General features: G+C 39.4%; 1 protein-coding gene across 1 annotated transcript in view; it reads left to right on the top strand.

The window, feature by feature from the left end:
* The window catches only part of ADAMTSL3 (ADAMTS like 3), a 670,777-nt gene that overhangs the window by 608,171 nt on the left and 44,774 nt on the right, over positions 1-17,832 (top strand). Inside the window, exons 22-23 of the mRNA XM_089676419.1 lie at positions 4,473-4,600; positions 5,324-5,452. Coding sequence (XP_089532545.1) covers positions 4,473-4,600; positions 5,324-5,452 — 257 coding nt within the window. The remainder of the gene's footprint in view (positions 1-4,472; positions 4,601-5,323; positions 5,453-17,832) is intronic.

Here is a 17,832-nt window from a genome sequence, read left to right as displayed (position 1 = left end):
CTGGAGGATTTTTATGTACTTTTGCCATGTTTCCTTTTATTATATTCATCCTTCATTCAGCCTATTTTAGCTTGGAAGAATTCCCTGTTATGCATCCCTTGAGCCATGTGATTAAATGCAGAATACCAAAAAGTCTATAGCAAATATTTTCATAAACGAATCTTAAAAATTAGGCAAGCCTTGTTGAGGCTTTCACTGCTGGCAATGTATGTACTTTTCTGTATTAGTGGCACACAAGAGACTGTGCTAACTTCCCTCTTACCTCGCCACATGGTAGTTTTAAAATGGCACACACTATGTATTCTCTGCCAGCACTGAATCCTTCTGCAATTCCCTGAATAATGATTGACGGCTCTGTTCTGTAGTCTCCCCATTCAATCAGAGAATTAAGAGATTAGGCTTTGTTTGGTTTTGGCAGTGCACTGAACCCAGGCAAATAGCGCTCTGTGGGGATATATTACACCTAGTATATAAATTGGTTGGGGCAAACCGAAAGATCATTCCACTTCTCACTCTAAAGACAACTTTTTTTTAAACAGAAAGTTACAGAACACTGTGAAATGGTACAGCAACTATATGAGCAAATGGTAAAAGGCTTAAAGTCTTACTAAACCCAGGATCCTGCATTCACTCTATCTGGTCTCCCACAGTATACAGAACATGAAAATGCAATTATTTTAGTAAATATAAACTGCGAAATACCTTTTCGCATCAGCAGTTAGAGCAGTCTTGTAACTTCTACCAGTGTCCAGCAGAGCACTGGTTAAAGCTTTTAGGAGGAGTTTCCATTCTCCCCTATGAGGCTGCATGACCTCTGACCCTCTGTCTGGACAGCGTTGATTGGTCCTGTGTTCATCACATGCACTCTCCCAAGAAAAAAAAACCTCTAGCAATGCATACCAAACTGAACTTTTGCAGCTTGCCTCCAAGCCCCTGTTCTATCAGGAGATATATTGGGGAAAAGTAGAAGGAGGGGAAGATCAGAGAAGACAGGATCAAACATCTTTTTTACACAAAGATTTCACAGTGAGTATGCCAAGCATGCTTTCTGCATATACAGACTGATTTTACTGTTGTGGGTTTAGTAATAGTTTAAATACATAGCATGCAAGCCCAGTCTGGAAATTTTGTATGTCTGCCCAGGTTGCCATTAGAGACGAACTCTGGGTTTGGGTAAAACAGTTCAGTGTGAATGCAAGCCATTCACATTTTGGGAAAATGGTGAAGTCATGCAACCATTCATCACGAAAGCAATTTTCAATATTGCCCTTATTGGCCTTTTAGCTGTACTTAAGAGGCTTAGAAGGACCAGTAATATGGGCTTTCTTATATTCCAGGGTTCCAGACTGCTCTCTGTCAGTGTATGTGGAGACTTGGAGTAAATAGGGAGAGCTGACAATCTGTTTTCTAGGAAAGATAGTGTATGCTGTTTTCTGCTACATTACCATGAATTGCAGTATGGTGAGCTAACAAAACTAATCTGTTTTCAGCACATCATTGCATACTTGTGCAGTACACTGTGGTGGGCTAAATCACCACAGTGTTAAGTGCAACAGAGCACTACCTCCCTAATCCCCCTATTGCCATAGCTGCTAATAAACTTAGGGAATCCCCTGTATGCATCATTTCTGGTAGGCTGAAAGGGAGAGGCAAAGGGTCTTCTTGTGCAGTTAGAAGGGAATGAGCAGGTTCCACATCTGCAGGACAAAGAGGTGGTCAGCCACACTTTGGGAGGCAGGGGACATCTGCTTTTTCTTTTCCAATGGTTTTTATTAATCAGATTTCAATTTACAGAACAAAAGAGGGTAAAAACGTTTACATAATTTGTAGGTTGCTCATTACAAAGCACTATCAGAACATGTAGGAACATACATGTAAAAAGAAAGAAAAATTGTTGCTGAAAAAGGTATATTCGCTACATTCTCAAAAAAAAAAAACATCACCAGGAACCTGGGAATATCCATACGTTACTGTATCATATTATGCTGTCAGCTTCAGTATTGCCTGTTCATGGAGTGGTCTTATGCTGCCTTATGATCTACTATAGTATCCCCTCAATCAAAACAATATACACAAATGCCCAACACAGAGGTTTACCATTTATAAGAAGACATAATCTACCCAGGAATGGAAAATAAATGGGCCTTGGGGTCCTATGCTAGCCTTTCTTAGCCTTTTTGTAGGCAATATTCTTCTCTAGAATGAGAGTATCCGAAGAGCAAGAAAGGTATGTTTTTCTTTCTTGCAATGCTATACAGTCAAAACAGGTGGAGGAGATCATAGAGTGGCTCACCAAGCCTTCCCCATCCTCCTCCTCCTGGTTGTAGAGCAGTGCATTGTCTCCAGAAGCTGCAAATGCACCCTCTTCCTTTTTAGCTGGTCCCACTGTTACCCTGAAAAATGGCATGGAGGAGTCAGCTGAATATTTCAGAATAGCATCAGTATCTTGCTGCAATAGGATGCTCATGTTATCAGACATTAAGAAAAATGGCACCAAAAGAGAGGAAAACAAGCAGGGAGCAGCAATTGCCATTATGTTCCTGCAGCTTACGCCAAGTGGGCTTGAACATTAGGGGGTTGGGATGATGGGGTGGCAGAGTGTGCCTTGCTGCCAGAAACTGTAGAGTAGAGAAGTGAAGGAGAACCACAACAGCAGTGAGGGAGGATTTTGTCCAGGGGAAGCATGCAGAGGACTGGAGGGAGCAGCCATTCTATGCCATTTGATCATATAAATATCTCAATTGTACGCTGGCCCAACATACACGCAACTGAGGGGTGCTGGGCCAACTGATGGATGGTACCATAGCAAATTATCTTCTGTAAAAGGATTTGTCAGGGTTTCAGAACCACCAGGGGTCTGTGGGCAGGGCTTACTGTGCCCATGTTGGGACCCAGAGAGAGCGCTTGCTAGTGCCCCCTATGGCTGGCTAAATCTGCCAATGAACAAGCTTAGCATTAAGGCTGCACTCCAGCATAAAAGTGATACTTCTCAAAATTAACACATAATTAACTCCTTGTAGTTTGTGGCACAGTTCTCAACTCTGTACACTATGCATAACAGTTTTCCAATACACTTCATAACTCTACTCTCTATACTGTGAAGCATTTTGAGCTGTACCGCTGAACTCTTATACATATCTCATGCTTACACTTGTCCTGAGGCCTCACTCCATCTTTTGTGACTCCCAGGCTGGATCCCTAGGACATCTGACCCAGTTTTGGGGTCTTGCTTGCTGGGAAAGGAGCCTAAGCACACAAGGTCCTTAACTACTTCCATCACCTATGCTAAGTCACACTGCTTCCCAATCAGCTGGCTGATTATGCACTCAACACTAGTATGGTAGTCATTAGAAACAGCTATATAGCTTCCGAATAGCTTCACTGCATGTTAGACAATTGTACTGCATCTTCCCTACCTCATCTCCTTATTAAGCCCCATTCTTGTGATACACCATACATGCATTGCACCTCTTCAAGATTGTCCTTAAGTAACTCCAGACCAAGCTGAGTTAACCACTTGCTCTCTGGAAGATTTACCCACCTTCATGACCAGGCCATTTTTTGCTATAAGGCACTGCACTACTGACAACTCTGCGGTCATGCAACACTGTACATAAATTAAATTTATATAATTTTTTCACACAAATAGAGGTTTCTTTTGGTGGTATTTGATCAATTTGCAGGGAGATAGAAACTGGCACATCCCCGCTGATAGGAGAGAGATCTGTGTTGTTTACATACACAGTTCTCTCTCTAGTCAGTTGCTCTGCTGATCGCCGTGTCCTGGCCAGGATCCGGTGATTGACATGTGCAGGAGCCAATGACAGTGCAGGTAGAATGACATGAAACTCATTCCATGAACTAATGCATCAGAAACTAAACAAACATTTTCCAGCGTGCACATGTCTAATTCCTAAGAGATGTTAAAGGAAGAACATTGTTTCTAAATAAATATATATTCCTGTATTTTGGTATAGAGACTCATGCTAGAGTCTTGAAATTGTCCATATAAAGGACCCATGGGGGTTATTTACTAAATCTGGAGAGTGCAAAATCTTGTACAGCTGTGCATGATAGCCAATCAGCTTCTAACTTCTAACTTCAGCTTGTTCAGTTAAGCTTTGACAAAAAAAACTAAAAGCTGATTGGTTTCTATGTAGAGCTGCACCAGATTTTGCACTCTCCAGTTTTGGTAAATCAACCCCATGGAGTCTCCATGATTAAAGCCATTGTTAAGTGAAGCATGTTGGAGCAGGAGGCGGACAGGCAAGACTATATGTTGTGAATCCTCTATTTATTGTATTAAAACTGGTTTTACATCAATGATTTTATCAGTGTGTGGGCCATTCATTTCTACTTGACAAGCATCAAAACAGGTCAAAATAACTTTATTTTTCAAGTTTCAGTAATTGGAATCTAGTTGTCATCTTCTAGTTCCTTGTTAATCAAGTAGAGTTTGTTCTTTTCCATAGGATATCTTTAGAGAACAGTAGAACACTTCTTATAGAAGATCCAGCGGTGGAAGATATGGGCTTGTATCAGTGTACAGCTGTTAATGGACAAGGATCTGATATGGAATATTCACACTTATACTTTGCAGGTAAGTTGCCCACTAGGTATTACTTTATTACTACCGAGGTACCATATGGCTTACTATCAAAATGTACTTTTGAATAAGTTTAAATGATCTTGTACAAGTTAAATTGAGGTTGAACTGGGCAGGTAAGGGCAGTCCCATCTGCAGCAGATCTAGCCATCCCTAGCAATGGCCAAGTGTGACCCTCAGAGAAGTTCAGTACACATGCTAAATGTCTATTTTGTTGTGGGAACTAGAAGTGTATATATTGTATATGCAAGAGTGACCCTTATACTGTATGACCTACCGTACATCCTCCATCCTTGGCATTCAACATCCGCAGGAGTACCTGGCAACCTATATAAAACAGTGTTCAGCAAAGATCGCCTAATTGATTTTTATTAGTTGATAATTATCCCATACATGAGCACTGGCACATTATTGTTTGTTTCCATGAATAATGCTGTATCACCTGTCTATCAGAGTTTTAAATATATCATTCAGCACCTCATTAAATACCTGATTTAACTTTTTGTAGATTTCTTCCCTATCTACGAGGTACTGTTGTCTTTTGGCTTTATGCTATTTGCCCACCAAGACAGTTTTGTCATTAACTGACTAATAATTCCTATTTTATCGGGTTATAATTCCCTAAGCTGTTCCAATGTGAGACTTTTTCTTTCATTGACATATCATACAATATAATTCAAAGAAAAATACCCATATGTTTTTTGCTTTCAATTAAAGAGGCACCTGTCATCCAGACCTTCAGAAGGAACATCACCAGCTTGAACAGAGACAGCATATTGGCCATTGTGGGTGACAATTTGGTGACCAGACCAGGACTGAATGTGACCCTGGATTGCCCTGTGAAAGGTAATACAAACTGGCTGCTTTGCCAATACAGTATGTATCTGTATGTCCTAGATACTTCACAAAGGGGCATCACACATTCCATTCACTGATAGATATGGTGTTACCATAAACGGTGAATTGTTTTGTACAGAAAAAAATTTGTATATATTTTAAAATGCATTGGGAATGTATTTTGTGACTATTTTTAGATCCAAATACCATTTAGTGCAGGTCATGTGTAAAATGGAACATCAGGTATATTTAAAAAAAAATGACTAATGTGAAAAAGTATTAGAAATTCATCCAAGTTTTTACTACTGTTTGCATCCTGTTTTGGACAAGACATACTGTAGATAGATGGGAAAGGGGAAGGGAAATATCCCCAATAAAACAGACAATCATGGGATCTCTCCCTTCTTATGTCTCTGTCATATTTTATGTGTTTACCGATGGAAGTTGAATCTTACTAAGGCCTGGTTCACACCTAGAAGAGAAAAGAGGGCGCCAGGTCAGAGTGAGTAAAAAACATGTAAACTTTATTACAGAAGACTTACATCTAAAATTCCTTCGCTCGGCATGCAGAATGAGAAGGCAGACAGAGGAGCAGGACTGTAGTTCATTCTGCTGGATGGATCTATGTAGGCAGCATCCATCCATCAGAGTGAACCGTGGTCCTGCTCCTCTGTCTGCCTTCTCATTTTGCATGCCGAGTGAAGGAATTTTAGATTTAAGTCTTCTGTAATAAAGTTTACATGTTTTTTATTCACTCTGACCTGGCGCCCTCTTTTCTCTTCTGCTTGTCTCTGAGGGATCCCCCACATCCTTGATAAGGAGCTGCCAGTCCTATCCCATGTGCCTTGTTCCTCTGGTCCATCCCTTCTTCATTTTGCGCATCTTAAGGATGCATTGATTGTTTTTACAACTGTCACAGAATCCATTGCATGGGATCTCCCTCATCCCTGATGAGGAGCTGCCGGTTCCATCCCATATGCCTTGTCTCCTTGGTCCACTTCTTCCTTATTCTGCCCATCCTATGGACTCATTGATTCCATGACCACCGTCACCACATCCATTGTACAGTCAGTCCTAACTTTTGCTTCTAATTTTAGCCATTCGTCGCTATCCTATTCTGTATTGTGTGAGCGCTGAATATTATTGTTCATTGTATTGATGATCATTGTATGTACCATTGGTTCACAACTATGCGTTTTTTAGTGCTTTTTGCAGAAACGCACTACAGTCCATTTAACATGGTTGTATATGGGACATGTTCACATTTATACTTTTTTGAGCTGTTGCATTTTGGAAAGGACCAGGGACTTTTTTAAAAGCAGTGTTTTTGCTACAATTGAGTTCAATGGAGAAGCTGCTGAAACACATATAGTGTGTTTGTGCCACGTTTTGTGTTTTTATTCTGCCCAGCAACAAAAAAGAGTCCACTTTAACAAAAAAAAGCTGGAAAAACTCAATAAAAATGTTGCACAAACTCTCTGCAAAAACATTGCAAAACGGGCAAAAACCACAGTGCATTGGTGTGAACCAGGCCTAATAGTGGCACAGGCAATAATAAAAACGTGACAAATATTCTAGTCCTTCTCCATTCTATCCTAAAAGTTTTGTCTTGAGTTCATTTTGCTGCCAACCTGCAGTAGGTCCATCAATAAGCACGTGTGTGTGTGTGGTGTGTTTATAATGCCTTATTCACACAGGCGTATTCAAGCATACAGCCGTGTGAGGGCCGTGTTTGCCCGTACAGGATGTACAGATGTTCTGTGCATCCACGTGCAGTCAGCCCCATTCATGTCAATTGGGATGCAGCCTCTGCACAAACTCAGCTGCTGCTTCCAATCTGAGAAGCTGGTGGGTGCGTGTACCACAAACTGCTGTGTCCCAATCAGGGGCGGACTGACAACTCATGGGGCCCCCGGGCAATAGGGGATTATGGGGCCCCTGTGTCCTTGCCCAAACCCAAAAAAGCCTATGAAAAAGGTACCAGGGGCATCTCATGGGGCCCCCTACTGACCCAGGGCCCTCGGGCAGTGCCCGAGTTTCCAAATGGTCAGTCCGCCCCTGGTCCCAATGGACATGAATGGGACTGCCTGCAAATGGTTGCAAGGAACATGCATCCAGTGTTGGCAAACATGACCCTCACCCTGGTGTACTCTTAAGTACGCTTGTGTGAATGAGGCCTAAGGTGAACCGTACCTGGACACAATCACCAGTACCATGTAACCAGGCTGTCCCATCCAGCCATAATTTATACAGCACTCAACAATATTATATTCGGAAAAAAAAAACATACAAAAGTGATTAAAAAAATTGCAGGTCAGATCAATGTGATCAGCCCTTCCTCTGGCATGAAACACATCTATCAACCTTTTGCACAAAACTCTAAATTATAGTGTACATGGAACTGAAATTGTATAATTGAGACTACTCTATACAGGTGATTGAAATACTAATTACAAAATAGGAAATTATTCATGGATCCCTGAGGAATGTGTTCCTTTTTTCTCTTAAACACACATATATATATATATATATATATATATATATATATATACACACACACATTATATTGCCAAAAGGATTGGGATGCCTGCCTTAACACACAATGTGCAGGGTTCAATATTGAGTTGGCCCACCCTTTGCAGCTATAACAGTTTCAACTCTTCTGGGAGGGCTGTCTACAAGGTTTAGGAGTGTGTCTATGGGAATGTTTGACCATTTTTCTAGAAGCACATTTGTGAGGTCAGACACTGATGTGGGACGAGAAGGCCTGGCTCACAATCTCTGCTCTAATTCATCTCAAAGGTGTTCTATCGGGTTGAAGTCAGGACTCTGTGTAGAACAGTGAAGTTCCTTCAACTCAAACTCGCTCACCCATGTCTTTATGGACCTTGCTTTGTGCACTGATGCGAGTCATGTTGGAACAGGAAGGGGCCATCCCCAAAATGTCCCCAAAAAAGTTGGGAGCATGAAATTGTCCAAAATATGTAAAAAACTTTTCGTGCCACTACTAGAAAAGATGGGACTATTGGGACAGCAGCACACACCTGGCTATACCACTAGCAAAAAACAACAAACAGAAAATTGATGTTGTGGTAATCACAATAATGTCACAGACATTCTCATCTCATTATTTGTTTTGGAATGTCTGTGGCATTATTGTGATTTGCGCAACATCAATTTTCTGTTTGATGAAATTGTCCAAAATGTCTTGGCATGCTGATGCCTTAAGAGTTCCCTTCACTGGAACTAAGGCCCCAAGCCCAACCCCTGAAAAACAACCCCACTTCATAATCCCCCCTCCACCAAACTTTACACTTGGCATAATGCAGTCAGGAAAGTACCTTTCTCCTGGCAACTGCCGAACACAGACACGTCCATCCGATTACCAGATAGAGAAGCGTGATTCGTCACTCCAGAGAACATCTCCACTGCTCTAGAGTCCAGTGCCGGTGTGCTTTATACCACTGCATCCAACACTTTGCATTGCACTTGGTGGTGTAAGGCTTGGATGCAGCTGCTCGGCCATGGAAACCCATTCCATGAAGCTCTCTATGCACTGTTGTTGTGCTAATCTGAAGGCCACACAAAGTTTGGAGGTCTTTAGCTATTGACTCTGCAGACAATTGGCGAATTCTACGCACTGTGTGCTTCAGCACGTGCTGACACCGCTCTGTCATTTTACATGGCCTACCACTTCATGGCTGAGTTGCTGTTGTTCCCACCTCAACCCGATAGAACATATTTGGAATGAATTAGAGCAGAGACTGCGAGTCAGGTCTTCTCATCCGAGATCAGTGCCAGACCTCACAAATTCTGAAAGAATGGTCAAACCTTCCCATAGACACACTCCTAAACCTTGTGGATAGCCTTCCCAGAAGAGTTGAAGCTGTTATAGCTGCAAAGGGCGGGGCCAACTCAATATTGAACCCTATGGACCAAGACTGGGATGCCATTAAAGTACATGTGCATGTAAAGTCAGGTGGCCCAATACTTTGGCAATATAGTGTCTACTGAGTGTAGATTAATGAGAAGAAAAAGAATTTAAACAATTGTAGTATCAGCCTGCAACATAACAAAATTGAAAAAAGGGGGTCTGAACACTTTATGCATGCACTATACATACACACACACACACACACACATATATATATATATATATATATATATATACAGTATATATATAAATATGCATATTTAGAAACAAACTGACATCAGTGTATACTTTGCATTATGGAGACTTACCACTGTTTTAGAGGCAGGGTTTGGGGGGAACATTGGGTGTTTTCCAGTATTTTTTTCTATTAAACTGGAATATGGTAGTGTTTAACAGACAAGAATAGAAGTTTCTGACCTTTGTGAAAGATAAGTGAGTTTAGTTTACACTTTACAAATATATATTTTGGGTTCCTTAAACATGTTGGATTAGCAGATGTTAGTTTTGAATGCTGTATGGGAATAGAACAGAGGTTGGAGCTATGTTGCGTGCACACTTTGTATAAAAATATGCTTACATACCTAATGTTTTCAGATGTAAATTCCCATCACCACACAGGAGCCTTGTTCTGACTCTGGATTTACATTAAGCATGTATACACTGTTCATAGTCATTAGGTGGAAGAGAAACACTTGGTCCCCAGATGTGTTTAGAATTATGTAACTAGTTTTATGTAACAGATGGATTGCTGCAAAGCTGGACATCAATCTGTACTACACTGGAGGACTTTAAACGCGTGGGTTGAAATCCAAGTCAACGCATACTGCCATACTCATAGTTAACCGCCTTTGGACAGGGAATGAGATGGGAAAATAATACCAAAGGAGGCCTCAGATAAAAATGGGGGAAAAGGCTGCAAAAGAAAAAAATTCTTGGAGCATCACCGTATGAAAGTCATGACTTGTGTAAACATATAGAATTAAAGCTTACTTAAACATTTTTTTTTCAGGCTGACTATTTTTGTAGTATAGATTCCAGATTTCACCAATTTATGTATTCTGCATTCTTGTCAGTTAACGTAAAATGTAAGGTGCACAACATTTTCTTTTTCAAATGCACTTGTTTTTTTACTGTATTATTTACATGAAACATTGTCATTTATCAGTTTTAGTTATGCCATTGAATAAACTTGAAATTATGGGTTCTGTTTATAAAATCATTGGACAAATTTGACAAGCATTCACTCACCATTGATGAATTTTGACCATATGTTGTCAATACAATGATTTCCTGTAATCGTCATTATAAAGCAAAATACTGTCAGAAAAATATGGTGAAAGCTTGTCACAAGTTTCTTCATAAATAGACCCATACATTTTACAGGAATGTAGTCTTTGTAGAAATACTCATGTTGACCAATGTAATGCTCACTGTTACTTTTTGTACTCCTTTGTTACTCATATTATTTTTCTGTTTTTCTACTTTTATCTACAAATTGCATAGCTCCTTTTTGAATTCCAAAATCATTTTGTTCCAAGATTTTGGTCAATTGCAAATATTTTCATACTCTTTTTCTAAGATGTTGTTTCTAGGTAATGCTACCTGTATTATGTTAGAAAAGTTTATATCTGACAATATGTTCCACAGGGCATTCAGTAACTGTCAAGTGTTCATACTGTTACTGACAGTTGCTGGACAATTAAACCAGATTACAGAGAAATAGATGGAAGATGAGTATGAATAAACTGTTTTAAGGTGCAAGTGGAACATTTTTGGTTGAAAATAATTTATTCCAAGAAATAAAAAAAAAATACACTTTTGCAGCCAAATTGGGATAACACCTACTTTAAATTTATTATATGTCTCCAATTAAATGGCATAACTTAAAAAAATATTTAAAAACTGCAGCTTAGATGCTTTGTTCTAGACTTTATAGCAAGGAAAAAATCCTAGGTAGCTCTCTGTGTTTGTGAGGGTTCTGGGCTGCTGTGTTTGCCATAATTAACCCTGTCTATACTGTGCAGGCAGATCTTCATTATAAATTGTAGCTAGATTTAAACACTGTCTTTCTCATAGTGTAGAGGCTGGGCTTCTTGCATTGTATGCTTATGAGGACAGATTTGGGACAGGCTCTCTTTAACATTGTTCCTGAGAAACATCTGAAAGGTAAGAAATATTCTTTAAAATATGTTTTAGGTATACTGTGTGAATTGGAACACATAACAAACATATAGTGGGTTTTTCTCAAATTTGACTGCAAAAGTGGAAATTTACCTTAAAGTAATTGAAAAACAGATATGTATTTAGAAAAGCTTTTTTTTTTTTTCTTTTTTAACACAGAGATCAGAGAGAGGGGGCTTACATTTATTCTAAAGTTGTTCTTTAAACAAAGATTGTTACATCACAAATTACTTAAGGTTGCTTTAGCTTTATTTAAACAAGCAAAGTTGTTGCAAATTTAATGCCTTCCCATTTTTGCATGAGATGTAGTATCAATATTGCACTGATTCTGCATGCAAAAAAAATATTATTATTAATAATAATAATAATAATAATAATAATAATAATAATAATTAGTAGAAGAACCTTTATTTTGTAGTGCTTTTAAAGGTACATTCTTTCTGCTTTACAAGAAAAACTATTGTACTGAATTAAAAAAAAAACTGAGCATATTTACCCTGTAAACTGCGCTTTATAAAATTGCTGTCTTCTCTCTTTTCACTTTATCAGCAATGCTTTAATGTTTTTTCCACCAGGAGTTCTGCCATCCTTCAAAAGTCAGAAATAAAAATATATACTTCCTGAGAGATTTTAACTTCAGTTAACTTGAGATGCTAACTTCAAAGTTATTCCTAGAGAAAAATGTGCTATCAAGAATTGATCACTACATAAGAATGTCCATGATTAGTATAACTAGGAATTGCAAAGATATTAACCCTCAGTGTGCCAGAGACTATCCAACATTGCACCTATTGTTTGAAGCTTAAAGAGAAAGCGCTAGGGGAAAACCCTGATCCTTTGTAATATTTATTCATAACATGCGGTATATGGTGGTATGCCCTAAACTGAGATAATTTGTTGGCTGAAAGGCATGACATTGAAACAGACCTGTACTCCACAGAGGTCAAACAACCTGTTGACTTCTTTTTCAGTAACAAGACACCTATCAGTATACTTCTCAAGAAATTTGTCACAGTTTGGTTGATCCAATATGCTCACCATTCACGCCCATCTGCAAGCCTCATTTCATTATAGGGCTTTAAAATTGGAAGGGAAACTTGGGGGGTAGCCCAAGTGCCTTTTGGGTCTGATATGCTATGGACTTTAATGTGGAGAAACAAGAAAAAAGGTCCCCCCTCCCAAAATACATTACCAGACCCTTCTCTGAGCATGTAGGATAAGCGTGCGCTACTTCCCCTCTGAACCGTACCAGGCCACATGCCCTAAATATTGAGGGGGAAGGAGTACCTTGCCAGGAGTGACCCCCTGGCAAGTGATGTTATCCCAATGTTGATGAGGGCATGGGCTTATTGGAATCCTGCAGATACTGCTCCCTTATGCTAATGAGTATTCATTCACAAAAAAAAGGTAAAATTGACAAGTCCTTTATTGAAAAATGAAGATTTCCCAAAAAAGTCCCACTCATTATCAATCATGTCAGCCAGCAATGCAAATCTTTATCAATCATGAATAATGCCTGGCAGCTCATTGACAGAAATCAGTGGACATACCCAATCCTTTCACTACAATTGCTGCAAATTAAATCTCTTGGTTCATGCCATTAATTGTAAACATAGGGGCTATGTAAAGTATATCCAGTCTGTAATCAAATATGGACATGACCATATTTAGTTGGTGTCATTGTTCAAGTATGGTCATGTTGTCCTATTTCAACAATTATTTCCTTGCTATCCCTGCCCCTGCTAGCGACATGCAAATGAATGAAGCTGGATTGCATCATTGGGTGCTGAGGGTGTGGCATACACTTGCACCCGCTGATTCCTTAACAACCATTGACGGGAAGCTGTCATGAAAAGTAGCAGTGGGCAAAAGATGGGGAGAAAATGCTGCTCCGCTGAACTATTTTCTCACAGCATCTCTGTTGAACAGAAGGTCAGCCAATATTATCTTTGATCCTCCCCTTCAACAGAAGATTTATATTACAAAATTAAAACATCTGATGTAACAGTTTACTTCACAGGAAGTCTTTCCTAATTAATCAGCTGAATATTACCAGAAAATGAGAAAATAATGTAATACAAATTAAATGATCACAAATTAGGCTATGCCTTCCCAATGAATGGAAAGCCCAACAGTGTACTACATCATGTTGACGTATAGCACAGCAAACACATAAGAAGGCACTGGAAACTTGAGTTGATTTACAACCAAAATTTTTATTCAGCTCCATTCAGCTGTGGCCGTACACGGCTACAGGATTGGTTTACCCAGCTACACATCATATGCTTTTAAATGCAGAGGAAACTTTTTCTAGTTCTCACTGTACTATGTCGTGAGTATTGTATATTTGACGTTTACACAATTATGTTATATATAATTGCTGATAGAGTTGCTGTATGTTCTTAATATGTATGTTTCAGCTTCTAGAGACAATATCACCTATGCACAGAGCCTAATCCCTGAAGGAGTAGATTTACTCTGAAATGCGTTGGCTGTTGTTCAGGAACTCTAATGTTGATACATCTTTGTATGGTGATGTTGTAATTACTTTCAAAGTAACCGACCATATAATATTTTTATGGTTGATATTTTAAACAAATCTATGTTTAATAAAGATTGATATTTTTTACATATTCACTGATGCCCTTAAAGTCCGAACCAATGGGGTTTTCTTTTGATACAACTATAATCCCATAGAATGTATTTTTTTCCACAGTAGGGTTTGCCTTTTTCATTCAATTTATAAAGTACTTAAAGTGGGATTCCAGTCAAAAATAAAAATCTGATGTATTTATTTGAGGAATATAGTGTAATAAACTTTCATATAAGCACTTTTTTGGGTTGCTGAATGTCTGATTAGAAACAACTGTCTAATCCAGACATTCCAGCAATCCCTCACTCTTCCACTGACAACAGTCACTTCCTGATACCGTTGCCAGTGTTCATTTTCCTAGCCCTGCCCTGTCCATGACATCACATGCTTTCTTGTAAATGAGGACATGAAAGCATCCTTATCTATAAGAAAACTCCAATGGGGAAGTAGCTCCTTCAATCCTCCTGGCCTTGCTTTTGACTTGCAGTGATGGAGAGCTGTAAGTAAGACATGCCCACCGGCTGCCTTTAGGATCAGAACGGAAGAGGATTGTGGTCACAGGACAGGGAATAAATCACCAAAAATCAAAGATAAAAAGCAGCAATTTTTTGAAGGGGCACATCAATCACTTTGTCACATTAATGGTCCCATAAGACTGTTTGGGTGCAAGGGTTTCCAACCACTTTAAACAATGTAAGCCATTTTAGACACAGTGTTAATTAGGTGCCAAAAGAACACAGTGACTGGCACTTAAAAGTTTGTTCCTTTCATGTTTCTGTAATTATGAGATTCACAGGTAGATAGACAAACCTTGCACAGTACTACTAACTCAGCACATGTCAGTCAGCCTTTCTCAACTTTTTAAGATGGTGGAACCCTTGAAATAACTTTCAGGTCCCAGAGAACCCCTGCTAATCATGACTATAACTGCAGGTTATAGTAAATTAGCGTGATGGTCGCTGGGAGGAATGCTTCTTACACATGTGGTCATTTGGAAGAATTCCCCCTTACAGATAACTAAAAAGATCATAGTTGTCAATGGTTATTTATCTCAGAGGTAGAAATTGCTCATTGCTCAAAGAACTCCTAAGAACATCTGGAGGAAATGTAGGGTTCCATAGAACCCTTGTTAAGAACGAACAGAAGCAGAAGCAGAAGCACAGATATTTATGACCAGAGAATGCCTTTTCAGAGGAATTACACTGGCATATCACTTAGTACAGATGACTAGCAATGCTTGGCTGACAGATCTAGAGGATGAAAGTCTCGCAAACAGTCTTTGACTTTTACTTTGGTGTGGTCTGAGGTCAGACCCCCCCCCCCAACTGGAGGAATCTGGGGGATCAGTTACAATCAGTGGAACACAGGAGCTGTGCACACTGCACCCACAGTCTGGGGATTCTCCAAGAACCTGCACAGGTGCACCACTGTTGTGCCAGTATGTGCTGTCCTGTAGTACTTGACATTTCTGCAGCAGGAAGGCACTCTCTGTTTCATGCTCACTGCCATGCATGCCTAGCTTTATTAGAAGACACACCCTGCTCAATGCCTAGTGTTGGAGAGTGGGAAAGCAGGATGTCTTTGAAGCCCATGCTTTCTTCTCAGTAGCAATGTCATCCATTATTTTGGTGGGGTGATGAGGTAACATTTATAGTCTTAGATGGAGCAATAGAAAAGAAAATCTGTCTGAACTGCTGTGGGCAAGAAGTCTTTCTTTGGTAGTTCTAAATCATGGGATCATGTGTCACGTTGACTGTAAGCTTAGTACGGCTACATCTTCATCAATTCCTGGCCGATGGGAACAACCTATATGTAAAGTAATAATGAAAAAAAATTAAAAATAGAAATTGTATTTTGGAATAGTGAAAATGCTAGATTTTGTGCTGTTGTGACACCATATTTTACAAAACAGTACCAAGGCTGCAGCAGATAGTATTGCATCTGACAAACATTTTCGAGATAAGAGTACAAAGCAAGTTACGTATTAGACTAGCTCAACTCCTTCATCTTCTCATGAGTTTAGCATGTGGATACCCCTATGCTAGAATGAGCAAGAGACAACAACTGCCCCCTTCTCAGATCTATATACAATCACTGGACACTTTAATAGGTACACCTTGCTAATGCCAAAAAAAATATCCCTCACACCAATACACCACCACCACCGGCCTGAACTAATGATACAAAGCAGGATGGATCCATGCTTTCATGTTGTTTATGCCAAATTCTGACCCTACCACCACCGGAATGTCGCAGATGAAATAGAGACTTATCAGACCAGGGAACATTTTTCAATTCTTCTGGTGTCCAATTTTGGTGAGCCTATGTGTATTGTAGCCTCTCCTGTTCCTAGCTGACAGCAGTGGCACCCAGTGTGGTCTTCTGCTGCTGTAGCCCATTTGCTTCAAGGTTCGAAGTGTGATTTCAAACATGGTATTTTCCATACCTTGGTTGTAACAAGTGGTTATTTGAGTTACTTTTGTCTTTCTATCATCTGCCCATTCTCCTCTGACCTCTGACATCAACAGGGCATTTTCCTCCATACAACTGCCGCTCACTGGAAATTTTCTCTTTTTTGGACCATTCTCTGTAAACCCTAGAGATGGTTGTGTGTGAAAATCCCAGGAGATCAGCAATTTTTGAAATACTCAGACCAGCCCGTCTGGCAGCAACAAACATGCCACGTTCAAAGTCACTTAAAACCTCTTTCTTCCCCTTTCTGATACTTGGTTTGAACTTCAGCAAGTTGTCTTCACCAAAAAATGCACAATGCCTAACTGCATTAAGTTGCTGTCATGTGATTGGCTGATTAGCAATTTGTGTTACCAAGCAATTGAACAGGTGTACCTAATAAAGTGGCTGGGGAGTGTGCATATATATATATATATTCATTGGTGCTGCTGGTCTTGGAAAGGTAGTATCAAAGACTCAAGATTCTTTGGCATCAGGTTGTTTCTCTTTTATGTATAATTATTACTGTCCTTTCCAAAAAATAGCTGAATGGTATGTGGATTGACTTTGAAGCCATTCTTCATTGTAAATGGATTTCATATGGTTCAAATGTCAATTTCATTCAATTCTAGTAGAAGAACCCACTTTTCTTGAACTAGTAGCATGTGTTGGCTTTATAAACCACTTAAGTAACCCAATTTTAGTGTGAATAATTTACCTAGGTTAAATTTCTGATTCTAAACTCTCAGTGACCTTGGCAATATTACAGGAACATTAGGGAATAATATTTTTGCAAGGATAACCAGCTCTTTAATAATTTACTCAGTGTGTTAGGCACAAACAAGGACTCTTTTTTACTGTGGATATCAAATTGTCTGTTCCATTAAGGGGAGGTTTTTTTGATGGCACTGCATAAAAGACACTCTTTCAGATTAGCTTGAAACACCTCTGTTTATGCAAGAATCCCAGGAAAGATGTGTGCTTTTCTCAGGGAGCACTTAGAATTCATTATAGTCTTCCGATTTCATGAATTAGCTTTTCCATGTCCATGTTACTGAACTGTATTTCTTGTGTTTCTAAAATATTTTCCTACTATATTTAGACTGATGTTACAGAGTCTCTTTAAATTAGGACACAGCTCAGCATCTGATGCATACATACTGGATTATTTTTCACTTTGAACAAACATGACATATGACTAATGAATGCATAGTGGAAGGAAATCCTAGA

The sequence above is a fragment of the Staurois parvus genome, unplaced genomic scaffold, assembly GCF_062004578.1.
Source record: "Staurois parvus isolate SC_StPar_1 unplaced genomic scaffold, SC_StPar_1.0 ptg000168l, whole genome shotgun sequence".
Taxonomy (NCBI): Eukaryota; Metazoa; Chordata; class Amphibia; order Anura; family Ranidae; genus Staurois; species Staurois parvus.
Note: the sequence above shows the minus strand (reverse complement) of the source record. Positions and strands in the feature narration are given on the sequence as shown.